General features: G+C 43.1%; 2 protein-coding genes across 4 annotated transcripts in view; one reads left to right on the top strand and one right to left on the bottom strand.

Annotated features, from left to right (window-relative positions):
* The window catches only part of Stim (stromal interaction molecule), a 181,253-nt gene that overhangs the window by 14,699 nt on the left and 138,985 nt on the right, over positions 1-27,569 (bottom strand). The gene's annotated exons all lie outside the window — the stretch shown is intronic.
* On the top strand, positions 8,658-10,193 carry LOC149268274 (uncharacterized). Its single transcript, XM_089473189.1, has 4 exons — positions 8,658-8,684; positions 8,953-9,488; positions 9,546-9,932; positions 9,994-10,193. Exons 1-4 carry the CDS (start codon positions 8,658-8,660, stop codon positions 10,136-10,138), a joined length of 1,095 nt encoding a protein of 364 aa, XP_089329315.1. The 3' UTR covers positions 10,139-10,193.

Raw genomic sequence — 27,569 nt, 5'->3', positions numbered from 1 at the left:
GGTGTTTGTGGAGGAGCTTGGGGTGCGTCACCAGCTTACAGCGCCATACACACCTCAAGAGAATCCCACTGAGAGGGCCAACAAAAAAGTGAAGACGATGATTGCGCAGTTCGCTGGAGATGACCAGAGATGCTGGGACGACGCATTGCCGGAGTTGACGTTGGCGGTCAACAGCAGCGTGTCAGCATCCACAGGATATTCGGCCGCCTTCATCACGCAAGGGCGAGAGCCTAGGCTGCCCAAATCGCTGTTCGACGCGCAAACAATCGGCACAGGCCAGGAGGCACAGACCCAGCAAGATGCGCGAAGTGTTTGAGATCGTGCGTCGGAGCCTGGAGAGAGCTGGACAGGATCAGGCGCGGCATTACAACCTACGGAGGCGGCAGTGGAAGCCGGCCGTAGGTGACAAGGTGTGGGCAAAGGAACGCCACTTGTCTAATGCCGCAGAGGGATTCGGAGCAAAACTGGTGCCACGCTATGGAGGCCCATATATAGTGGCCAGTTTTGTGTCTCCAGTCATCTGCCGGATAAGGTCGGAGGCAGAAAAGCGGACCAGGACGGCGCATGTGGCGGATCTCAAGCCGTGGAGAGGAGACACGGGTGAGCAATAGAGCTGTTTTGTTTTTTTTTTTTTTTTCAAAAAAAAAAAAAAAGGGAGTGAATACACAGCGAAATGTATTGCTTCTTACAAAAAAAAAAAAAAAAAAAAAATAAGACGATAAAATTTTGCTCAAAGTGCATAATTTCGGCTGCGAAATGCATCTGTGATGGGAAAACAACAGTTGCCACCGGGAAAATTACGGTATATGGATGTGCAACAACAATTTGTTTGAACTGCGCGCGCACGACAGCAAGCAGTGTACAGTACTGCACCGAAAAACTTAGCTGTCGGTGCATGCGCAATGCACAATGCACAGATACAGCAACAAAGCAGTGCATGCACGCAGGCCCATATACGGTATATGCGCAACAACAATGCGCGCAGCCGAGATTATGTATTATCATGTTTAATCGCACGAAAACGAATAGCGGAAAAACAAAAACAAAACCGCTTACGTTCCAGGCAAGAGTTTCTGCACACACACACACATGCATAGGCGAGGGCAAAGGCCTTCGTCGGCTGCTTAGCGATCGAAGATGCTGTGTGTGCGATATATGCAGCCAACAACAAAACACACAGCGACGTGCAAAACAGCCAACAACAATACACACAGCGACATGTAAAACAGCCAACAACAAAACATGCGGCGACATATAAAACAACCACCACCAAGAGTTAGATACATAAAACGGCCAACAACAATGTATCACAGCTGAATGCTGTATCAGAATGTTCGGCCACCGAAGGGCTGTGTGTGCTATGTATGCTGTGTGTGTTGGGTGTGCATGTGAGAGTATGCAAAACGGGATCAGGGCGATACCGTAGCCTGGAATTCAGCCATAAGATCGGGCCGGCTAGAGTGAGCCAATCCGAGGATCCGTTATGCTGCCGCCCAGCGCTGCAGCGGCGACGCGGCAGCATAAGGGTATAAAAGCTTTGGCTCGGCCTATTTTGTGTAAAGTTACTATCGAAAGTGGACGCATCGCGAAGCATAATCTCGATCTGGGCATCGGCCGGGTACACCCTGCCGATCCTCGGTTGCTGGCCAGCGACTACGCTGGAGCGGCACGAGGAGCAAGCAGGGTGGACACACCGGTGTCCAAACCACGAGCGCGCAGGAGCGCGCGGGCATGCAGTCGGAGATGTGGCTGTTTGCTGTGAGAGTGTGACTACAGACGCCTTCCACGCGAATGGTTCCACCGGTCATGGATCGCCAGGTGTCGGTAAAGCTTGGCAACCGAACCCTCGCGCACTGGCCAGCGACTCCGCTGGAGCTGTGCGCGAAAGAGGAGTGGCCAACAAGCGCACCGACACCAAAGATCTGACACCGGTGTCCATTTGCGAACGACGTCTGTGGCCCGATCTCATAGCAGCAGTGCATGTATTGACTGCGATGCCCCACCGAAGCATCCCCAAGGGCCCAAGAAGCAACAGGGATCAGCAGAGAGACGTATCCAGCGGCGAGGGACAACATGCGCCAAATGGGCGAAATGGCCATTGCCGCGCGCACGTCCACCAATACCACCGGGGGCTGCAATACCGACAGGCGAGTTTTGTAGCAGCGCCCGGCATTGGCAGCGGCAGGCCATCAGGTCAAGGGGCATAGAGGAAAAGATGCCCAACATGAAAAACAATATTTTTATTAAGGTTTTGTCGAGACATAAAAATATTAGCCCCATTCACTTACCGGCAGAGTGCAGCATTGCCAGCGGTAAGGGAAAAATACAGCTTTTAACATTAACAGAGCGTTAACAGCAGCGATCAGCGCAAAATGGAGCATCGAGGGATGGAGCGACGCAAAACGGAGCAGCGCAGCGTAGGCGGACGCCAAATTCAAACACGAAGGTCTCGTGTTTTTCCCGAAGGAAGAGGGGAGTGTGAGGAGCAATATGGGTATGCACGTATTAATGTATATAAACGTATGTATTTGCTGTGCGTTTATATGCATATACGTGCATATACATGTTGCTCCACACAGCGACGGGAATACTGTAGGAGCGACCCTCGCACTGGAAAGGGGGGTCAAAGCCCTTTTAGAGGCGGTCTCTTTCGCTCCTACAGATTCAGCAATGGGTTCGCGTCGCACGCACGACGATCATCGGGGACCGTTAGCCGAGGTGCCGTTTGGGCCGAGTGATAGTAGTGGACACTTTCACTCGTAGGGCGATAACGGTACTTCGGCCAATGGGAGGCTGCCACGGATTTGGCGGGAAAGTGGCGTCACCCAAAATCACGCCACTTTACCGTTTTTATGGACAATAACGGCAGAGAGGCCCCGCTCCAGAGCCGAACAGTCCCCGTTACCACACGAGGCAGGGCCTGTGGCTGGGGTATAAAAGGCCACCAGCGGCTCCATACGAGGCGGTCGAAAAACGATACGAGAGAGTGTTGCCGTCGAAATTTATACAAAGTGAAAGTGAAGAAAGTGTCGAAATCAAGTCAACGCGAGTAGCAAACAGGACTCCCAGGACATCGTGGGAACAGCAAGGACATCGTGGGAACCCCAAGGACATCCAGTGGGAATCCTTGCAGATCATCAGCAGGCGCCGATCAGGACATCGGTGCATATCAGCAACGTAAGCGAGGCCTGCACACCTGGGTGAGTTCGCGTAGCCGTGCGTAAGAGAAGTGCTTGTGAGTGAACGAAGCTAGTGTTGTGCTGTGAGTGAGCGAGATAGTAGGAGAGATCTGCATAGCTGGCGAACCGCCAGAGTTTACAGATCCAGATCCTGGCGTTTCTCAAATCCTTACGGTGAGCTAGCGTGTTCAGCACAACACTCTCCCAGCCGCAGTGCGTTGAACAAGCGCTCAGTAGGTGTGCGTCGCTAAGCAAACCAGCGAGCCAGCATACATTTACATAAGTGACGTGTACATTTCATATTTATTTAAGAAAATATACCATTGCGCTATAAAACCTAAACCACAAGACTAATTAATTATCACCAGGGGCTTCAACAAATAAATTTGTTGGCAACGAATCCACAGTCAGCTGAAGCTGGCCCAGCTTAGACTCGGGATAAACCGAAGGTTCGTTACATAATAAACTATTCATATGTATCTTCGCACGCACGCCAGTGCGTGTTGGTGGCTTACTATGGGAAATAAATTGCTTAATAATTTTTCTTGTGGGTGGACTATCTTCATGAAACTCTCATATTATGAATATTACATAGATATGCATGTATTTTCCAAAGCCCAAGTCAATAGTATTTGAAATACAAATGTGATGGCGAGGGGTTGAACTAGGGGTGGGGGTAAATTTTGACAAAAACCGAAATTGTATAAAATCATTGACCAAAGAACACATATATGAGCCATGCAGAACAAACTTTTTCACCACCGAAAAAATGTGTATTAGGTACTACTCAACTTCGTATTTGCTCGGCTCAGTCTCTTGAGGCTCGAGCAGTGAAAATACAGCACTACAAAGTCAGTTCGTTACGAGCGCTGAAATGAGACATTACGATGTATCGCCGCTATGTCTTATTCAACTTTTCTTACCCTCTCTTTCTGTTCCTCTATGCTCTCTCACATTTACATACGTACATACATATGTAAATGTATGTACATATGTGCACACACAAGCCAGCAGCGCACAAAAATAAAAATTTTGTTCACGACGATCCCATTTTTCCCTTCTGAGTGAAGGAAATACCGAAATCTTAAATGACTTTGTCGTGCTCATGCAAATTGTTGAGATTTTTATTATTAATAGTATAAAGGGCGTGAAAGCGCTGGTGCACATAAATAATAAGTTGTTGCTTACATGCGCTTCTGTGTCTGTGTACGAATATTGCTTTGGTGCCTGTGGAATAATGTATGTGAGTATATACATACATATGTAAGTATCTGCACAATACGTACATACATAAATCTTGTCGTGTGCCTGACACGGGCTTTTAATTGTCATCGGTCATCACAGCTTTGCTTTGCTAAACGACCTTTTATTATCACTTCCTATTCTACCTATTCTTTAATTATTTGCAATTTACGTTTATTTAAAATGTTGATTTTACCAACGATCTTATCAGTTTGCCATTTACAATTTTTCTAATTAAAATTAAAACAAACTTATTAAGAATAAATTTCCTATGCTGAAAGCAAGGATGAGAGGGGGGAAAACCATTCATTATCTAAAGATGATTTTGCTGTAGCGTGCATGCAGTACAGAGCGATGTATGGTTTCTTTTCGAAGATTGTCCTAAATGTTTCGAAATGCAGTTTTATCAAATCGTACAAATGGTCAGAAGGGGCCTTCAATTTAAGATATCTATTTATATAATGAAAATTTTTATTGAGTATCAAATACCCAGAAGAACACGGCATTTCGTCTGATGATTTTAGAAGATTTGTACAAACTTCGCATTCAGTGTTTTGCAACAGTTTGTGCAGAAGATACCCAGCAAAGTATCGCAATGCATTTTCATTAAAATCATTTTGAATATTGGCAATGGTTGTATCTAATGACAAGTCTATTTCTAAATCATCATCTAAAGGTTCAATATCTGTTGGAGTGCGACATGAATTACATTGTTTATGAAAAACAGATAATTGGAACCCGCTATCTTTTATGATATTGGCCAACATCAAATCTTCATCTGGAATACAATTTCCAGATGCAGAAGTTGATGTAAATATTTTAATATATAGCATTTTAGATATTATTGCATTGAATTCGAATACTATTGGATTACTATTTGTTCCTCCCCTACATCTAATCAAATAAAATAAATTCTCCAACGGGTCCTGATTTAATTTGGATGTGGCAGCAAAGAATATATCAGTGTTTCTATTCCATATATCTTCCGCCAAAGCAATTACCGATGTGATTGTTATCAGCATCCCATTAATGCAATATACTTTTTGTGGATGATGCCGATTTTGGAAATAATCACGCATTTCCTGAAGGTACTCATGGATATTATTATTCTCCCTAAGGGCACGTCTATAAGGACATTACTATTTAATTTATAAAAGATTATTAATTGTATCTATAAATATTGCCGTTGCAACTTCACTATCATTGCAATCGGCAAACCCACCTGTTTCGACAATTGTGCATATTTATACAGGTGAAACTTACAATTTTTAAAATAAGCATATGTTCATACATATACAGGTCAAGATGACATAAAAATCATGCAAGTAAAAAAAAAAAATTTCAAAAGTATTAGGAAGTGCACTTTTTACTGGGGGTCGCACAGAAATTGAAAATTGTTCGCAACGATCCCAGCTCTTTCCTTTTGAGTGAAGGGTATACCGAAATCATAAAAGCGTTTGTCACGCTCATGCAAACAAAATGTAAGCTTTTCGATGGTTATTCGTGGGAAGGGTAGGAAAGCGTTGATACACATAAAGAATATGATTTCGCGACGGGCAAGCAAACACACACTTGCAGTCTCTGGAAACATGTGTGAGCATTTGTGGCATGTGTGCGTAACTTTTGCTGCCTGAGCAAATTGTAATGCACCAAATTTACCGTTGATCGGCCTTTGAAGGAGCACATACATTTGCATACATATGTGTATATATGTATGAGATGGGATAATAATTGTCTGGCGATTCAGTAGTTTGTCAATTTTGTATTGTTTGAATTGTAGAGTGACTGCCAAATGAGCCTTTATGACTTAATCAGTAATTTCGACATGCGTATTTCATTTAAAGTTATTATATATAAGAGCTAGAGACTTCAAATGTCCGTATTTACAGCGCGGATATCGAGTTTATCATTTAAAATCGATAACTCATCCCGATCTTTTTTATTGACAAAAAACTTATCGAAAACCAGTTATAAAATTATATCTCCTACACCTTCATTGCTAGTCTCCAAATTTTTTAAGTATGCTTACATGCAATCAGGGTTGCCAATTTCGCTTTTTTCCCGTCAAATCTGGCTGTTTTTGAAGACCAATTGCGGGATAAATTTTAATATGACGGGAAGCGGGTATTCTGGCTTTTTAAGAAATATTTTTGGCTTTTTTTTCCGCTTTTTTAACTTTTGCCAACATTTATTAAGAATTTCTGAAAAAGTGGCAACTTTTCAATATCGATATTCTTAAGCAATATTTGTAAGCAAATTACCGATATTTTTTAAGCAATATTTGTAAGCAATTTATCATCTCTACATTAAAAGCGCGCGTAATGAATGTATGTACATGCAAGTAAATGCCAAAATGCCAAAAGATTATAAACAAAAGTGCCGCGACGCTTGGCTAAAAAGCGATGAATTTAAGGCTTGGTTACGCAAGGATGAAACGGATATGCGGAGAGTCTTTTGTAGCTATTGCAAAAGTTCAATTACCGCAAAGTTAAGTAATCTTCGTGCACATGCTATAACAAAAAAACACATTAATGCTACTGGCGGCTACCAGCAAAAAAACAAAATTGATTTTGTTAGCTTGCCCACTAAAACGCTGGAGCAGGAAGCAGCATTGTGTCTTTTTGTCGCACAACACACAGCTCTGGCTCAAATTGATCACTTGGGTAATTTATGTACAAAAAATTTTGACGGCGGAACTGCAGGTCGCATTAGACTACACAGAACAAAATGTACAAGTATTATCAAAAATATACTTGGGAAACATTTTTCAGAAGACCTACGCCGCGATATTGGAGACTCCAAATACAGTCTTCTGCTAGACGAGACAACGGACATCAGCATCACCAAGCTTTTGGGTATTTATAACAAGTAAGAAAGCTCTAGTCGAGACTGCTCGACTACGAGATCCCCTGAACCCTTGTAGCAATAGATATTTCAATAATTTTTCGCGTCTTTCAGCTTACACAAGAAACACGCACACACACACACACAGGCACGTACGCACACACAGGCATACATACACACACACGCATACAGCCACACATACACACACACACACGCATACATACACAAACGCATACACACACATACACATAACCACACACATATACACACACATACACACACATACACACACATACACACACATACACACACATACACAAACACATACACACACAAGCACCCACGCATAAACACGCATGGGCTGCAGTGTGCGCTTACTATGAGAACTTAATTGTTTAATAACTTTTTTTATGGACGTACGATCTTCATGAAACTTTCAGATTATGATTATAACATGAATATGCATGTAATTGCCAAAGCACAAGTCTCTAGTATTTGAAATACGCTTTTTACAAAAGTGAGGGTGAGGGGGTGAATTTAAGGGTGGGGGGTTAATTTTAACAAAAACCGAAATTGTATAAATTGCATGTAAGCATACATTAAAAATTTGGAGACTCTAGCAATAAAGGTGTAGAAGATATAATTTTATAACTGGTTTTCGATAAGGTTTTTTATCGATAAAAAAAAGATCGGGATGAGTTATCGATTTTTAATGATAAACTTGATATGCGCGCTGTAATTACGGACATTCTAAAAAAAATTTGAAGTCTCTAGCTCTTATATCTTCTGAAATCGACGCGTTCATACATACGGACAGACGGACAGACGGACGGACAGACAGACGGACAGGGCCAAATCAACTCAGCTCGTCGCCCTGATCAAGAATATATATACTTTGTGGGGTCTGCCACGCCTCCTTCTGCCTGTTACATACATTTCAACAAAACCATTATACCCTGATTTCCCATTGAAAATGGGTTCAGGGTATAATAATAATTGTATTTACTTTTAATAGATACCTAATTTATAATTGTATATAATGTATTTTATAATGTGTATATTTAGGTGTAGCCATAAATTATTTTTCTTTTGAGCGTGGTGTGTTTGTGTCAACGTTTTTAATGCTCACATCATTAGAATCTGGTCATGCATCATCTATTGTGGCTGGTCTTAAAAACATACTGATGCATTACAATCTTGACATAAAAAATATAATAGGAGTCGGAACAGATAACGCTAATGTCATGGTGGGCACAAATAAAAGTGTCTACACTGAATTAAAAAAGGATGCACCTTTTTTAATTTTAATTAAATGTGTATGTCATTCAGTGCAGCTTGCTGTAAGTTATGTCTGCAAACACTTTCTACCAGAGAGCTTGGAATTTCTCATATATGAAACCTATAATTGGTTTTCCAACAGTTCGTCTCGACAAATAGAATATAAAAAAATATATGAATGTATTAATAACGATAAGGTATGCTTGTCTGTAAAAGTTTTTCATACTATTGTTCTGTTTTAACATTCATATATGTGAGTATTGTCAAGATTTTTTTGTTTTCCAAAGTGTCCGTCAACATTTGTTATATTAATATTAATAGTGTTATTTATGTGTATGTGTGTATTGTCTGACTATCTGGTAGCTATTAAAAATAACCATTTGTGTTTGATTTGTTAATAATTTTGTAGCATCAGCTGACAATACTTTTAATATTCTTAAAGACTCCACTGAAGATTCCAAAGGTGTCGGACACTCGATGGCTGTCTATAGAACTAGCAGTCACGCGCGTAGTGGACCAGTGGGAAGAGCTTAAACTGCATTTTGCTTTAGCGGAAACGAAAGAAAAATGTCACAAAGCTAGCATCTTACATCAGTTGTTCAAAGATGAAAAAAATCTTTTATATTTGTTGTTTCTGAAGCCAGTTCTATCGAATTTACAGAAAGTAAATAAGTGTTTCCAGAGCAATAATACAAATTCAACAGAATTGCTCAAGGATTTACTGTTGGCTATTAATTCGCTTAAAATTGGAATCATACCGCCACATGTGGAAATAGATATTTTGACAACGGATGACTTTGAAAAATTTGTTGACATAGATTTGTATAAAGGATATGAATTTGAGAAAAGATTAAAATCACTAAGTGTTGATAAAAATTTTGAAAACGAACTTCGTAATAGTTGCACAACATTTTTGATAGAGCTTATAAAGCAATTGAAACAGAGGTAATTAATATAATTTACTTTTCTTAATGATGTACTCAATTTGTTTTAAATTTTCAGGCTACCAGATAATTTTGAAATTCTGAGGCAGGTCGACATATTTTCAGTTCAAAACATTTTGCGGGCCAAAAAAATCAATATTACAGAAATATTGGAGTATTTTAATATGCCAAACATTTCTGTAATTGAAAGCCAATATAGAGACATCCACATAGTTCCGTGGGAAAATGTGAGCGATACAACCAAATTTTGGAATGAGGTTTATGTTTATAGGGACTCCGGTGGCAACCGCCGATATTTGGAGCTGGCAAGTTTCGCTATTGAAATATTATCCTTACCGTGGTCAAATGCTGAGATTGAACGAGTTTTCAGTCAAGTCAATCTAATAAAATCAAAACTAAGGAATAGAATCAACCTTACCACGCTCAATAGCATTCTATGCATAAGGTAACATTTTTGAAGAGTTCAAAGAATATTACTAATAATCACTATTTATTTACATATACAGATATGGACTTCGACGAAGTGGAAAATGCTGCTACAGCTACGATCGGCCTAATCATTTTCTTCGAATGATTGGAACCAATCAATCTTACAATGGGGAATCTAATGATGATGTTTTAGAGCTAGACGAAGTTATAAACTTACTTTGACAAAAATAAAGTATACTCAAATTTTATATTACAATAAAAAAATATAAGAAAATCAGCTTTTTTTCCGCTTTTTTGTGTATTTTTTAAGCTTTTTTTCAATTCCTTCCCCGTCGAAAACAGCTTTTTTTTTTTGATAAAAAGTTGGCAACACTGCATGCAATGTATACAATTTCGGTTTTTGTTAAAATTTATCCTCCACCCCTATATCCACCCCCTCACCATCACCTTTGTAAAAAGCGTATATTTGTGCTTTGGAATGTACATATGTACATTTAAACATTATGATCATTTTCTGAAAGTTTCATTAAGATCGTATGTTTACAAAAGAAATTATTCAACAAATAAATTATCATAATATTGCCCACACTGCAGCGCAGCCCAAGCGCAGCCGCTGCTTACTGCGCAGTAAGCAGAGCGCAGGCTTATGCATACGTGTGAATGATTAGAATATCAGATTAGAGGGCTCAGGGTATCTCCTAGTCGAGCAGTCTCGACTAGAGTCTTCTTACTTGTTACATTTCTGTTTACATTCAGTAATTTTGTGATCTATCCCAATTGCCAATATGCTGCAAAAAATGTTGCACTTTCAGGCAGGCAGTTGATTCTGCACAAGCGCAATTTATTAGTTGCTGGCTGTGTGATAACATGATGCATACTAAGTGTGCAGGTCTTACTGGGCGTGAATATGACAAGTTTATGTCTACTACTAAAGCTAGTAGTGGAGGCGTACGCTGGTCTTGTCCGATTTGTTTCGAAAAACAGATAAACTTTTCTAAAATGTATAGTGCTGTGAGGGCTCAATTTTTAAAACTGAAGAAGATTTTTAAGCAGTTAGCCAGTGACATGGCTGCTGCTGAAGAAATATTAAATCAGTATTGCTTTGAAAGTCCTCTCTCTCAATTGAAGACTCCTTTGTTGTCGGTCACTCCTTCTGTAATAATACCGTCACCTAATTCGCTTGCTCATCCCTCACCTTGCGCTTCTGTTTTGTCGTCGGCTCCTAATTCACTAGATCCTCCTTCACCTTGTCCCAAATCTGTTTCTTCTATTGAGATTTAGGAAATTACACCCCGGTCTTTTTACTAATCGGCGACGCCACCACTCCAACATTTGGTCCTTCGAGCCGGATTATTCATCCACCTTCACACCAGCATTCCATCGGCCGTCGAGATAAGTACCCCATTCTTGTCTAGAGTAGTACATACATATATATATATATGCATAAATACACTGGCACCTCTCATCCGCCTTCTCTTGTATATATGTACATATGTATGTACTAAATTAGCAATATTTCGACTACATGCCTATATGTATATATTCTTATATATATAGAGATGCATGTATTAAGCTGTGTTTAAATCCGATTAATATTTATTAACACGAAAAGAACAATATCCTTTGTTGATCGTTTAATAAATTTATTTCCATATTCTGCCTTTTCATCCATCCGCACATACATATGTACTCATATAGTACATAACTAGACGCCGGCTGCAGAGAGATATACATGCTCCTCGCTTAACTATTAAATAAAACACAATATCCTTTGTTATTTTTAATAGTTTTATGTTGCAATTTAATAATTAATCCTCCAAGCATAATTATTTCTACTTGTTTTATTTATCTATTTGCTAATTGTGTGTCCGCTTTCTTCTGTTTGTACGAACATACGCTCATACATACATACACATCCATGTATGCACATATGACAACATATGGCGTACAAATAGCCCAGCAACACAATTAACATATATGTAGGTTCACAATTGCAACTTCCACATACATATACACGACACATTTACAAAATAATAAACTTAAATTGTTAAATTGGTTGTTTTGTTTTGTGTCCAAGCAGCTGAGATCGTCGCTAGTATCGATAACATTTTCAATAACTATCACCGGCCGCCACAATTTCTGACGATAGTTGTGTCACGATCAGTATTTATCGTATTTCAAAGAGCCATTGTAAAGCAAAATATAAAGCCACCCTTTTAATTATTAAATTTATCCTAATTACAATAATTAATTACAAAGTCGAATTTCAAATTAAGAATTTGGTTATTTAATTTATCCTAATTAAATAAATTAAACTTTTTTGCCTCTTCTTCTTTGTTTTCGCTTTACTTGCTTAACAAGGCAATAATTCTTTTCCAATTTGCTCTACGTTCAGTTGACAACTTTCTTGCTCTTGTCAACTGAATTACTTTGCTCTTTGAGTGAATTTCTGTCTCCATATCAGAAATTTCCAGCAGCTAACTTCTAGTTAGCATCCATGTCTGATCGTTCGGGTCGAGCGCAACTTAGTGTACCAGCTTCGCGTCTGATCAAACGCAGTGCCTCTGTATCACCCATTCCGTCCGGGAAACCGCAGATAAGCAGCACTTTCAAGCGTAGTCCGGTCGTCACCCGATCCAGTATAAAGCCCGCAAGTCCGTCTAAAATGTCGTTGTCTGACTTCATCTCGGCTGCGGATAGGCTCATCAAGTTTGAGTCGCGCATTGACGGTCCCTGAGACTCTAATGCCACCCAGGCGGCTCAGCTCCGGGCCTTCGAGATCCGTCGAGATCGGGTCAAGGCATTGTGGGATGATGCTGAGCAGCAATATAAGGTCTGTGCCAGAGCATTGAGCCAAGGGCGAAGTTGAAGCCACGGAGGCCAAATTCGACAACTGCTACACTGCCTACGAGCGGTGTACGACCCATCTGGGTGTACAGATCGACGCACTTTCCGCATCGAGTACACCGCCCGCTCCTATATCCGCTCCTTTCGCCACGTCTGAAAGCTGTCGCCTTCCACCCGTTGACATGGAAGTGTTCCACGGCGACTACTTGCGCTGGCCAACATTTCGCGATCTTTTTACTGCGATCTACGTAAACAATCCGTGTTTAACTCCGGTGGAAAAGCTATTCCACCTTAATTCGAAAACAGCAGGCGATGCAAACGCACTAGTCGCAGAGTATCCTCTCACAAACGACGGCTTTGCATCGGCTTGGGTCTCTTTGTGTGATCGGTTTGAGAATAAGCGGCTGTTAGTCAACAGCCAGCTTAAAACTCTTCTCAACCTTTCCAAGATCACCAAGGAGTCAGGCTCGGCTCTCAGAGAGTTGCATAGCACTATGCACAGATGTGTCACGGCAATCGAGCATGCTCAGATATCCACTGAAAGTTGGGATTGCATTCTTGTGTTCCTGTGCACTTCAAATTTGCCGGAACAAACTCGATCTCTCTGGGAGCATTCATTGACACGAAAAACAGAAATCCCAGCCTGGCAGGACGTAAGTCACTTCCTTAGCGAGCGCGCTCGTGCTCTTGAAGCTATGGAAGGTGACCGTTCTGTTCCAAAAGTTCCGAACTCAATTCCGAGATCTGCGAACCCTGCCCTTCCCGAACGACTGAACTCGTTCAGAACGCAAGTGGACACAATCGGCACAAAGTGCGATCTGTGTTCAAGAGAGAATCACCCAATCCGATTCTGCCCTCAATTTCTTCAACTATCCATTCATGAACGAGAGACTTACATAAAATCAAAGAAACTTTGCCTAAACTGTTTCGCTAAAGGTCACCAGGTACGAGAGTGTATCAGTGTTTACAACTGTTTCACGTGCAATGGTCGACATAACACCCTACTCCATAGGGATAATACTCTTCGGACCGCTGCTGGCTGCTATCTGGCTGCCAACACACGAGGTGTCCTCCTCGGCACGGCGGTGATTAATATATGCCATTTCGGCGCATCTTATCCCGCCCGTGCTTTAGTCGACTCAGGGTCCGAAGCGACTTTCATGTCTGAGCGACTGTTCCGAAAAATCAAGTTGCCCTTCAAGTCCGTGCATACTCAGGTCTCCGGCCTGAATCAAGCAGTGACAGCTGAGGCACACAAGGTATGCAACTTTGATATTGGCTCTCCGTTGAAGCCGAGAATGCGAATCAAGGCTTCTGCTCTCGTCGTTCCAAATCTGGCTGGTAACATCCCTTCGTCCCCAGTTCCGCAACTCTTGTTAAACGAACTTCCGAAAATTCAGCTAGCTGACCCCGAGTTTTACAAGAGTGCGGAAATTGATGTCCTGATAGGCGCGGATATCCTTCCGACTATCATTCAGGGAGGTTATCACCCTAATATTTGTGGGCCTCTTCTAGGTCTGGAGACTGTTTTCGGTTGGGTACTGACAGGCCCACTCTCACAGATGATACCAGGAACGGTCTCCTCCTTCACAACTCAGGTTTCCGTTTCGGAAGAGGCGAAACTTGAGTCTCCGCCAACCGTATCATCTGACGAAGCTCTTCCATTCCGAGCTCCAAACAGCACCACTCCGAAAGTGAGGGTTGGTTTCAATGCTCTTCGTCCAGCACTGAATGACAGCCTGAATACTATTCTTCATTCAGGCCCATCATTTCAACCCGATCCTCGTCCTCCTTGTGCTGTCAAACTAACCTCCATGTTGTGTTCTAACGAGCAAGTAATTCTACCTCCAACTCATTCGATCTTCCAGATAAAGACGCCGTCATCAGAAAGCAGCAAGCCACGCGGTACCAATTCCTTCCAGTGCCGCGTGTGCCCAGGAGCCCACGGTCTCCGGAATTGCCAGCGTTTTCTGGGCCTTTCAGGGGAGAAGCGGATGCGTGCGGTACTTACACATAAGTACTGTACGAACTGCTTGGCTCACGAGCACTCCGGGCAATCCTGCCGAAGCAAGGGACGTTGCAAAACGTGTGGCCAGAATCACCACACGCTCCTGCATCTCCAGGGATCAGCACGTCTCTCTGTCTCGACTCCTAAACAGGCGGTCACAGCTCCGCTGACGACCTTGATCCGCACAGCAAGAGGTCTCCAGCTTGGACACGACGTCTTAATTTGCAATCCTTGCAAGGGGGGGGAGTGTGTTAATGCCAGATCCCATTAACAAGAATTGCTCCTCCCGCACCACACAATGTTATGTTGTTAACAGCATTCTGTTAATAACATCACCCAGTTCTCCTACTGGTTCGCGGTACTTAGCGCCCCGCTGGGGACTTCGGGCACTTGTCACTTTTTTATCCTTGCATACATACATATATTCAATACACTTTATACGAGCGACACAGCTCTCATCCTCCAATAAAGATTAGGAAATTACACCCCGGTCTTTTTACTAATCGGCGACGCCACCACTCCAACAATATGGGTTAAATTAACTCTCCCATCGTGTTCATTATATATCACATGTTCCTATATCCCTCCATCTTCCGATGTACAAGTTTATGCTCAACATATAAATTGTATTAAAGAAGTTTATGAGTATGTAAATGATAGAGACTTGCTTCTTGTGTTGGGTGACTTTAATATTCCGAACACTTCTTGGTCTTCAACTCGTAATGCAAATTACTTTATTCCGACAATTGATCACTATCTTTTTGATGAATTGTTTAACCTGTCTATGTTTGAGATGAACTCTATTTTAAACCATTTAAATCGCACTCTTGATCTTGTGTTTGTTAATCATGATTCGGTCATTAATGTCGCGAGATCAACTCCTTTCTGCTTACCAAAGGATATACATCACCCCACTTTAGAGGTTTTTTTAACTGCTGATAATCCTCCCACTAATACTCCAATGCCTTCTAAACTTAGTCCCTGTTATCGTAAATGCAATTTTGTTTTGCTTAACGAATTAATTAATTCAACAGACTGGTCTATTTTATATGAGTCGGTTGATATTAATTTAGCAGCATCGTTTTTTTATTCTACCTTTAACTCTATTCTGGATGTTTGTGTCCCTCTTGGTTTACCAAGACTCTTTCGAACTTGAGAAACATCAAAACTTAATGTTTTAAAAATTATAAAAAGTTTGGTTCAAGGGTTGACTGGTCCAAATATTCCATTGCCAAGTCCAACTTCAATCTTTTAAATTCTAGCTGTTATGAGAATTATCTTATACGTTGCAAACGTCAGTTTGCTCGAGATCCCAAACAATTTTACTCAATTGTAAACTTGAAGCGTAAATCTTCTGGTTTGCCGTCCCCATTTGTCCTTGGTGGTGAAAAAACTTGCAATGACCAGGATTCCTCTGATCTATTTGCTGATTTTTTTCAATCCACTTATTCTTCTGCTGATCTCTACTGCAACTCATATCCATATTCACTTCCTGAATATGGGTCTATAAATACTCTTACAGTTTCTGCAGCCTCTCTGGCTGCAGTCATTAGGACATTGAAATCATCTTTCTCTCCCAGTGCCGATAATATTCCTAGTTGTGTGATTAAAGAATGCAGTGTTTATCTTCAGTCGCAATTACTAAAATTTTTTAACTTGTCCTTGGATACTTCATTATTCCCTTATATAAAAAAAGTAAGACGCGGCGCTCGTCATAGCCGGTATGGTGCCACTGGAGTATTTGGTCGCCGAAGCTGTGGAGCGGAATTCGCACGGGCCTATGCGACTCAACGCTGTCAGGGCGAACAGCATCGCACGATGGCAAAGAAAGTGGAATAGCTCAGCTAAAGGGCGGTGGACGCACAAGCTCATCCCGGAGCTTGAACCATGGGTCAACCGTAAACACGGCGAGGTAAACTTCTGCCTTACGCAGATCCTCTCTGGACATGGATGCTTTCGGAGCTATTTGAAGCGCTTTGGCAACGAGGAATCTAACGAGTGCCCCTGGTGCGAGCGAGGGCATGTGGAAGACGCCAACCACATTCTTTTCGAATGTGGACGGTTCCTGGAGGAGAGGCGTCATCTGGAAGAGGCAGTGGGCCGCTCCATCAGAGCGGACAACATAGTCAACGCCATGCTGGAATCAGAGGAAGCTTGAGAACTAACAAGCACCTTCGCGGCCACAGTGATGATGGAGCTTCGCAGAGTCGAGCGAATGAGAAGACGAGCTGTCCCAGGCTAAGGTAGCGCACAGTGCTTGCGAAGCAATGCTTTACGGCCGTCCCGCAAGCATCGCGCACTATCCTAGCCACCATGCAACTTGCAACTTGTATTATAAAGATTGTCAATAAACGAATATAATAAAAAAAAAAAAAACACACACACACACATACAGAGAGTTCCAGTTGCGTTTTCGTGGAGTACGGTCGACGTCATCGTGATCCATCGTGGACAATAGCTTGATCTGTGTTCTTCCCTGTGAAAGTGGAAAGAACTGTAGACAACTTGGTTGCTGTGGGCGCGACGTACCCAGCGACGGCAAAAACTATCAAAGACTTACTTCGCGGCGGTCTCGCGGAGTATCCCAGTGGTACAATCCGGTGGTGCAAGAGAGGGGGGCAATAGCGTCACTGTTTTTGGCGTCAGGGCTTTCCTCTTTCCCTTTCTTTTTTTAAGCGCGAAAAGATTTGTCACATTAGGCGTCACATTTGTGCAAATAATAAAATTGCAGCGGACAATCAGCTGCTCACTAACTTTCGTGAGTTGCTAAGTCTCAGCAAAGACAGCAACCTCGATGCTGGTGTGAGGTAGCAGGTATTAAAAGTAGTGCATACTTTCGGGCTCTCGCTGTAGTTAAGTTGAGTTTAAGTTACTGCGGTCTCTAAACTCGAATTATATTAGTAAGCAGTACCCACTACAGGCTTCACGCCGTGGCAGTCGGAGCAATATGGAGGCCATGATGGAGTAGGAGCTGCAAGCTTTCGCGCGCCGTTTCTCGTTGCAGCGATCGCCGCAGCAACAACAGAGGGCGTTGCCGCAGCCGTCGACTTGTAATCAGTCTCCAGTGGCTGAGTGCCAGGCACCCAAGTCTTTAAAAGAAGAGTTAGCTCAAATAGGAGTTACGCTAGAGGGTTTGTCTGCCCTATTTGGGGGGCAGCGGCATATAAATGCACTAATGAGAGAGGAGCTGGCTAGGCTGGTCAGTCTCCACAAGACGCCCGAAGCGTTCTGCAACCGACCGGTCAAAGACTGCGAGGTGCAGACCACGCTGGTCAAGAAAGTAGCTGAGAAGGCTAAAACAGCGAGCGTTAGTGCTACAGCAGGTAGTAATAAGCACAAGCGGTCGAGGGAAGTTGCCACTGAGCAGAGAAAAACTCCCTCGAAAAAGCCGAAGCACAATAAAAGCGCAGCAAATCCAATAGAGCCAATGGCTCTACGGGCTGCAGCCGATAGAACCAACCAGGCAGGTCGACAGACGAGTTCGAACAGCTGGACGGTTGTTAAGGGACGCAAGCCGCTGCTCCCAGAAGTGACACCATCGCGGTTTCAGGTATAGGTGGTTGCAGCTATGCGGACATGCTTCGCGTAGTGAAGAACGACCCAAATTTAAAGCATCTGAGCGGCGACGTCCAAGGTATTAGGAAGACAGCTAAGGGGGACCTTTTGTTGCAACTGAGTAGGAAGCCGGAGCATAGCGCTGAGGCTCTGCACGAAGCTGTAGGCAAAGCCTTGGGTGACCGAGCGGTAGTTAAAACACTTACCGAATCGGCTCAAATTGAGATTCGCGACCTAGATGAGTTAGCAAGCAAAGAGGAGATCTTGGAGGCAATTAGGGTGGAGTTAAAGGATAGCTCACTCCCCATTGAGGCTATCAAATCGCTTCGGCCAGCTTTTGGTGGACAGCAAAGAGCTACGGTTGCTCTTCCAATTGGGAAAGCTAAAACTCTACTCGAGCTGTCCAAAATTAGAATAGGATGGGTAGTATGCCGTATCCGAGCCGTGGAACAGTCTAAACGCTTTTCCAAGTGCCTCGATTACGGTCATATGGCAGCAAACTGCGGCAGCGACTGTGACCTAAAGGGCACCTGTTTCAGGTGTGGAGTGATGGGTCACAGTGCAAAAGCAGGCACCAAGCCACCAAAATGTAGCCTCTGCATCCGGAAAGGTGAAAAGCAGACGGACCACTCAGCAGGCAGCTTCAAGTGCCCATCCTACCGTGAAGCTGCTCGTAAAATGAAATGTTAAGGTTCCTGCAGCTTTACTTAAATCATTCTATTGCTGCCCAAGATCTTCTAGAGCAGACCATTAGGGAAAAATGTATAGTGAGCCCCACCACTGTATAACCAGCTGCCCTAGGACATGGTCAACAGACGTTAATGGCAAAGGTGCGTTGTGGGTATGCGGCAACTCAACGAACGTACTTTCGAATGTTAAGTCATTCAATGGGTTCGTACGCGGCCGATATGGTAACTTATGGCTTTACAGTTGCTATCTGGCCCCCAGCATGCAGCTCAGTGAATTCACGACGGTGCTCAACGAGCTTGCCGAGGATGCTAGGGGTCGGAAGGCCATTATTGCTGGAGATTTTAACTCCTGGGCGTTAGAATGGGGTAGCCTCACAACAAATGCCAGAGGTTGTATCCTACTGGAGATCTTCGCGACACTAGATGTTGCACTGCTCAACACTGGCTACGAGTACACCTTCAGTCGGGCGGGATACGGATCTATTATCGACATTACTTTTGTCCCTTCATCCCTCTTTCGGGGAGCAACATGGAACCATTGCGATAGCTATACGGGCGGCGATCATACGGCACTTCTATTCACAATAGGTGAACCACCTGCCAGGGCGTCAACCTTGTGGAGGGAGTCGTATCGGCTGGATACTTTTGACCCCGCGGTCTTTTCAGAGCCCATTCAGTCTCTGGGCACAATTGGTAATGCTGAGGCCAGAGCATGCCAAATGGAAGCCCAAATACAGAGTGCCTGCAATAGCAGCATGTTACGCCGCAAGCAGTTCACGCGACAACAAGAGCCTACGTATTGGTAGAATGCACAAATAGGTGACATTCGTCGCAGATGCATCCAGGCGAAAAGAAGCTACCAACAGGCTCGCGGTAGGTCCATTCGCGCAAGCAAAAGAGAATGCTTTTTAGAGTTGTGCGACTCAGCCGAATATAACCCTTGGGGCAGGGCATATAAGATAGTAGTTAAAAGACTATTCGCAGGTAGACAGGTGCAGCCTACGGATCGTCTGGAGCTTAAATCGATTGTGGAAACGCTCTTTCCAGAACGTTTAAGCTCCATTCACGCCCCTGAGTCCGAGTCTGCTGACCAGGGCTCAACGAACACTGAAATTGAGTTAGTCACAGAGGAAGAAATCTTAGTAGCTCTCCGGGGTCTTAGAACTAACATTGCTCCAGGGCCGGACGGGATCCCAAATCGTGCGCTAAAGCTAGCCCTCGCCTTGCACCCTAGTACGTTCTCTGAATTATTCAACGAATGTCTAATTCAAGAGACGTTCCCGGCAAAATGGAAAGACCAGAACCTGGTGTTGCTACCCAAGGCTGGCAAACCACCAGATGAGCCATCTTCATACAGACCGATCTGTCTCTTAGACACCATGGGAAAGGCGTTTGATAAATTGATCTGCTCTAAACTGGAGACTGCGATTACTAGCGCCGGAGGCCTGTCACCAAATCAATTTGGATTCCGGAAGGCCCGGCCAACAACGGATGCGCTAAACAAAGTTGTTGGTCTGGCCACTTCCGCCATCCATGGCACAAGATGGAAGCATGGGACGAGGCAGTACTGCATTATTGCGACCCTGGACGTAAAGAATGCCTTCAATACAGCTAGTTGGGATATGATACTGAATGCGCTGTCACAATATAATATCCCTAAATATCTTAAAGAAACAATCAAGAGTTACTTCAGAGGAAGAACACTGGTATACAATACGAGTGAGGGTCGCCAAACTCATACAGTGTCAGCTGGAGTACTCCAAGGCTCAGTGCTGGGGCCTCTCCTATGGAATATCATGTACGACAGCGTACTGTGCTTGGAAGTAGGTGCGCACACCATTGACTTTGCCGATGATGTGGCCGTCGTTGCCATAGGTGAGGAGCTTAAAGATACAGAGGATATGTGCAGCGAAAGTATCAATCGCATACGAAGCTGGTTGACAGGAGCTGGGCTCGAGCTAGCGGCACACAAAACTGAAGTTGTCCTAGTCAGCAGTCGCAAAAGAGTGGAAACTGCCAATATAAAGATCGGCAGCGTCACCATTGCGTCAAAGAGGGCGATAAAGTATCTTGGTGTCATGATAGACACAAGATTAACTTTCCGCGAGCACTTAGAGTATGTGCATAAAAAGGCAGCTGATTCTTGTAGAGCTCTCTCGAGAATTATGCTTAACACGCGGGGACCTAAACAGCAACGACGTCTCCTTCTAATGAGCATCATTAGGTCCTCATCCTCTATGCTGCGCCAATATAGGCAAGAGCGATGGCAACGCCGAGCTACAGCCGGGATATTTGCGCGATCTACAGACTGAGCGCAATCACAGTCAGCTGCGCTTTCAGGACTATCTCCGATGACGCGGCGCTCGTCATAGTTGGTCGCCGAAGCCGTGGAGCGGAATTCGCACGCGCCTGCGCGTCTCAACGCTATCAGGGCGAACAGCATTGAACGATGGCAAAGAAAGTGGAATAGCTCAGCTAAAGGGCGGTGGACGCACAAGCTCATCCCGGAGCTTGAACCATGGGTCAACCGCAAACACGGCGAGGTAAACTTCTACCTTACGCAGATCCTCTCGGGACATGGATGCTTTCGGAGCTATTTGAAGCGCTTTGGCCACGAGGAATCTGACCAGGGCCCCTGGTGCGAGTGAGGGCATGTGGAAGACGCCAACCACATTCTTTTCGAATGTGGACCGTTCCTGGAGGAGAGGCGTCGTCTGGAAGAGGCAGTGGGCCGCTGCATCAGAGCGGACAGCATTGTCAACGCCATGCTAAAATCGGAGGAAGCTTGGGAATTAACAAGCACCTTCGCGGCCACAGTGATGATGGAGCTCCGCAGAGTCGAGCGAATGAGAAGACGAGCTGTCCCAGGCTAAGGTAGCGCACAGTGCTTGCGAAGCAATCCTTTACGGCCGTCTTGCAAGCATCGCGCATTATCCTAGCCACCACACAACTTGTAACTTGTATTAAGATGGTCAATAAACAATAAAATAAATATTCAAAAAAAAAAAAAAAAATAATAATAATAAAAAAAACACACACACACATACACACAAACACATACACACACGCATAAACACGCATGGGCGCAGTGTGAGCTTACTATGAGAACTCAATTGTTTAATAACTTTGTTTGTAGACATACGATCTTCATGAAACTTTCAGATTATGATTATAACATGAACATGCATGTAATTGCTAAAGCACAAGTCTCTAGTATTTGAAATACGCATTTTACAAAAGTGAGGACGAGGGGGTGGATATAGCGGTGGTATAAAAATAGGTATAATTACATATAAGCATACATAAAAAATTTGGAGACTCTGGCTTAAAAGATGTAGGATATATAAATTTATAACTGGTTTTCGTATGTATGAACGCGTCGATTTCAGAAGATGTAAGAGCTAGAGACTTCAAATTTTTTTTTTAAATGTCCGTAATTACAGCGCGCATATCAAGTTTATCATTAAAAATCGATAACTCATCCCGATCTTTTTTATCGATAAAAAACCTTATCGATCATGAAGATCGTATGTCCACAAAAAAGTTATTAAGCAATTAAGTTCTCATAGTAAGCGCTCACTGCCGCCCATGCGTGTTTATGCTTGTGTGTGTATATGTATGTAATTGTTTGTGTATGTGTTTGTGTGTGTGTGTATGTGTGTGTATGTATATGTGTGTATGTATGCCTGTGTGTGCGTGTGTGCGTGTGTGTGTGTGTGTGTGTGTGTGTGTGTGTGCGTGTTTCTTGTGTAAGCTGAAAGACGCGAAAAATTATTGAAATAGCTATTACACCAAGGGTTCAGGGGATCTCGTGACTACGAGACTGAGTAGTCTCGACTAGAGCTTTCTTACTTGTTTAAAAATATAAATGAAATACAAAAATATTTTGAGCCAATTAAAACAAGTAAGAAGACTCTAGTCGAGACTGCTCGACTAGGAGATACCCTGAACCCTCTCATCTGAAATTATAATCACTCTGCACTTCTTTTCGGCACATATACATACATACGCACGTACTAGAGCGCACTCTGCTAACTGTGCAATAAGTAGCGACTGCGCTTGGGCTGCGCTGCAGTGTGGGCAACATTATAAGAATTTATTTGTTGAATAATTTAATTTCTAGACAATCTAGTACAATCTTAATAAAACTTTCAGAGCGTAATCATATGGTGAATATGTATGTACATTTCAAAGCACACGTCTCTAGTACTTGAAATACGCCCTTTACAAATGTGAGGGTGAGGGGGTGGATATAGGGGCGAGGGGTAAATTACAACAAAAATCGAAATTATAAAAAATACGTATAAGTCTACATTTAAAATTTGGAAGCTCTAGCTCTAAAGGTGTAGAAGATATAATTAAATAACTAGCTTTCGATAAGGTTTTTGATCGATAATAAAATATCGGGAGTAGTTATCGATATAAAAAGAAAAACTTGATATGCGCGTGATATATACGGACCTAGGAAAAAAATTTCAAGTCTCTTATCTTCTGAGATCGACGCGTTCATACATACGGACGGACGGACAGGGCCAAATCAACTCAGCTCGTCGCCCTGATCAAGAATATATATACTTTGTGGGGTCTGCCACGCCTCCTTCTCCCTGTTACATACATACTTTCAACAAAACCATTGTACCCTGATTTCCCATTGAAAATGGTTTCAGGGTATAAAAAGAAAAGAGTAAGGGAAGAGCCAAATTAGAATATTGGATAGAATTGAGAAATCGCTACACAACATTGGCAATGAAAATGTATACCAATGCTTATGCCTGAGCATTGTGAGTGATTTCCCTAAGATAAGCTAGAAGTAAACTTTTTATTTTAGGAAGAGAGAGCTCTAAGGAAAAAACGTGATAATATTTATTAAAAATAACACAAAGAACATGAAACGCACTGTGAAAAGAATAATCCCTAGTGTACACAGGTAAAATGACGATAGTGTCTAGTTGCTCGGGACGGAACCGAAAAATTTAGACGACCCAACAAAGAGGACGAATCAATATCGCCACTGATCAATTTATGCAGAAAAACAATTCCTAAAATAGTTCTGCGATTGGTTAGCGATGGAAGATTAATAAGCTAAGGCCTACAATGATAAGACGGTAATCGTAAATTGCTGTCCCATCTAAGGTCACTTAAGGCAAAGAGAAGAAACTGTTTTTGGACCGATTCGATACGATCCTGATACAGTTACACAAGCGAAGTGAATAAGCGCTTGGTAGTAAAAAGATCATTAAATTCCTTAGACCAACGTGTAATAAAGCCAAGCACACTTTTGGCTTTATTAATGATGATAGAAATATGAAGATTAAAGTTAAGTTTACAGTCAAAGAACACACCAAGATCTTTGACTGTAAAGATGCGTCGTAAGGAAATATTGCTAATTTTATAATCAGCAATTAGAGGAACGGTACGACTGAAGGTTATTGTCATACAAGGGAAAAAGGCAATTTAAGTCCAGCTGGTTTGCCACACACCAAAAGTTGAACCAAATCTTGAAGGTGAAGATGTCCATTTGCACTGGAGTATGAAAGGCAAAGTTTTACATCATCACACAACTAGGAAGGTCATTTATAACAAGTAAGAAAGCTCTAGTCGAGACTGCTCGACTACGAATTCCCCTGAACCCTTGGAGTAATAGCTATTTCAATAATTTTTCGCGTCTTTCAGCTTACACAAGAAACACGCACACACACACACCCGGAGTCCGAGTCTGCAAATCAGGGCTCAACAAGCACTCAAATTGTTTTAGTTACAAACGAAGAAATCTTAGTAGCTCTCAGAGGTCATAGAACCAACACAGCTCCAGGGCCGGACGGGATCCCAAATCGTGCGCTAAGGCTAGCCCTCGCCTTGCACCCTAGTACGTTCGCCGAATTAATCAACGAATGCTTACTACCAGAGACGTTCCCTACAAAATGGAAGACCCAGAACCTGGTATTGCTACCCAAGGCAGGCAAACCACCAGACGAGCCATCTTCATACAGACCGATCTGCCTCTTAGACACCATAGGAAAGGTGTTTGAGAAATTGATCTGCTCTAGACTGGAGACTGCTAGCGCCGGAGGCCTATCACCAATTTGGATTCCGGAAGGCCCGGTCAACAACAGATGCTATAAAAAAATTGTTGGCCTGGCAACTTCCGCCATCCATGTCACAAGATGGAAGCATGGGACGAAGCAGTACTGCATTATTGCGACCCTGGACGTAAAGAATGCCTTCAATACAGCTAGTTGGGATATGATACTGAATGCGCTGTCACAATATAATATCCCTAAATATCTTAAAGAAACAATCAAGAGTTACTTCAGAGGAAGAACACTGGTATACAATACGAGTGAGGGTCTCCAAACTCATACCCCAAGGCTCAGTGCTGGGGCCTCTCCTATGGAATATCATGTACGACAGCGTACTGTGCTTGGAAGTACCAGCAGGTGCGCACACCATTGGCTTTGCTGATGATGTGGCTGTCGTCGCCATAGGCAAGGAGCTTAAAGATACAGAGGATATGTGCAGCGAAATTATCAATCGCATACGAAGCTGGTTGACAGGAGCTGGGCTCGAGCTTGCGGCGCACAAGGCGGAAGTCGTCCTAGTAAGCAGTCGCAAAAAAGTGGAGACTGCCAATATAAGGATAGGCAGCGTCAGCATCGCGTCAAAGAGGGTGATTAAATATCTTGGCGTCATGTTAGACACAAGATTAACTTTCCGCGAGCACTTAGAATATGTGCATAAAAAGGCAGCTGATTCTTGTAAAGCTCTTTCTCTTATGCTTAACACGCGGGGACCTAAACAGCAACGACGTCTCCTTCTAATGAGCATCATTAGGTCCGCATCCTCTATGCTGCGCCAATATAGGCAAGAGCGATGGCAACGCCGAGCTACAGCCGGGATATTTGCGCGATCTACAGACTGAGCGCAATCACAGTCAGCTGCGCTTTCAGGACTATCTCCGATGACGCGGCGCTCGTCATAGTTGGTCGCCGAAGCCGTGGAGCGGAATTCGCACGCGCCTGCGCGTCTCAACGCTATCAGGGCGAACAGCATTGAACGATGGCAAAGAAAGTGGAATAGCTCAGCTAAAGGGCGGTGGACGCACAAGCTCATCCCGGAGCTTGAACCATGGGTCAACCGCAAACACGGCGAGGTTAACTTCTATCTTTCGCAGATCCTCTCGGGACATGGATGCTTTCGGAGCTATTTGAAGCGCTTTGGCCACGAGGAATCTGACCAGGGCCCCTGGTGCGAGCGAGGGCATGTGGAAGACGCCAACCACATTCTTTTCGAATAAGGACCGTTCCTGGAGGAGAGGCGTCGTCTGGAAGAGGCAGTGGGCCGCTGCATCAGAGCGGACAGCATTGTCAACGCCATGCTAAAATCGGAGGAAGCTTGGGAACTAACAAGCACCTTCGCGGCCACAGTGATGATGGAGCTCCGCAGAGTCGAGCGAATGAGAAGACGAGCTGTCCCAGGCTAAGGTACCGCACAGTGCTTGCGAAGCAATCCTTTACGGCCGTCTTGCAAGCATCGCGCATTATCCTAGCCACCACACAACTTGCAACTTGTATTAAGATGGTCAATAAACAATAAAATAAATATTAAAAAAAAAAAAAATAATAATAAAAAAAACACACACACACATACACACAAACACATACACACACGCATAAACACGCATGGGCGCAGTGTGAGCTTACTATGAGAACTCAATTGTTTAATAACTTTGTTTGTAGACATACGATCTTCATGAAACTTTCAGATTATGATTATAACATGAACATGCATGTAATTGCTAAAGCACAAGTCTCTAGTATTTGAAATACGCATTTTACAAAAGTGAGGACGAGGGGGTGGATATAGCGGTGGTATAAAAATAGGTATAATTACATATAAGCATACATAAAAAATTTGGAGACTCTGGCTTAAAAGATGTAGGATATATAAATTTATAACTGGTTTTCGCGTCGATTTCAGAAGATATAAGAGCTAGAGACTTCAAATTTTTTTTTTAAATGTCCGTAATTACAGCGCGCATATCAAGTTTATCATTAAAAATCGATAACTCATCCCGATCTTTTTTATCGATCATGAAGATCGTATGTCCACAAAAAAGTTATTAAGCAATTAAGTTCTCATAGTAAGCGCTCACTGCCGCCCATGCGTGTTTATGCTTGTGTGTGTATATGTATGTAATTGTTTGTGTATGTGTGTGTGTGTATGTGTGTGTATGTATATGTGTGTATGTATGCCTGTGTGTGCGTGTGTGTGTGTGTGTGTGCGTGTGCTTGTGTAAGCTGAAAGACGTGAAAAATTATTAAAATAGCTATTACACCAAGGGTTCAGGGGATCTCGTGACTACGAGACTGAGGGTGAGAGGGTGAGGGTGAGGGGGTGGATATAGGGGCGAGGGGTAAATTACAACAAAAATCGAAATTATAAAAAATACGTATAAGTCTACATTTAAAATTTGGAAGCTCTAGCTCTAAAGGTGTAGAAGATATAATTAAATAACTAGCTTTCGATAAGGTTTGTAATCGATAATAAAATATCG

This window comes from Drosophila arizonae, chromosome X (assembly GCF_054131065.1).
Source record: "Drosophila arizonae isolate 15081-1271.41 chromosome X, UAZ_ARI_1.0, whole genome shotgun sequence".
Lineage (NCBI taxonomy): Eukaryota > Metazoa > Arthropoda > Insecta > Diptera > Drosophilidae > Drosophila > Drosophila arizonae.
Note: the sequence above shows the minus strand (reverse complement) of the source record. Positions and strands in the feature narration are given on the sequence as shown.

What these genes read in the sequence shown, in the direction of transcription:
- LOC149268274 (XM_089473189.1), top strand. Translation starts at nt 8,658, where the DNA reads ATGAAACCTATAATTGGTTTTCCAACA. An exon ending in CTATAATTGGTTTTCCAACA is followed by an intron (nt 8,685 to 8,952) that starts GTTCGTCTCGAC and finishes ATAATTTTGTAG; the next exon opens with CATCAGCTGACAATACTTTT. An exon ending in AATAGCATTCTATGCATAAG is followed by an intron (nt 9,933 to 9,993) that starts GTAACATTTTTG and finishes TTACATATACAG; the next exon opens with ATATGGACTTCGACGAAGTG.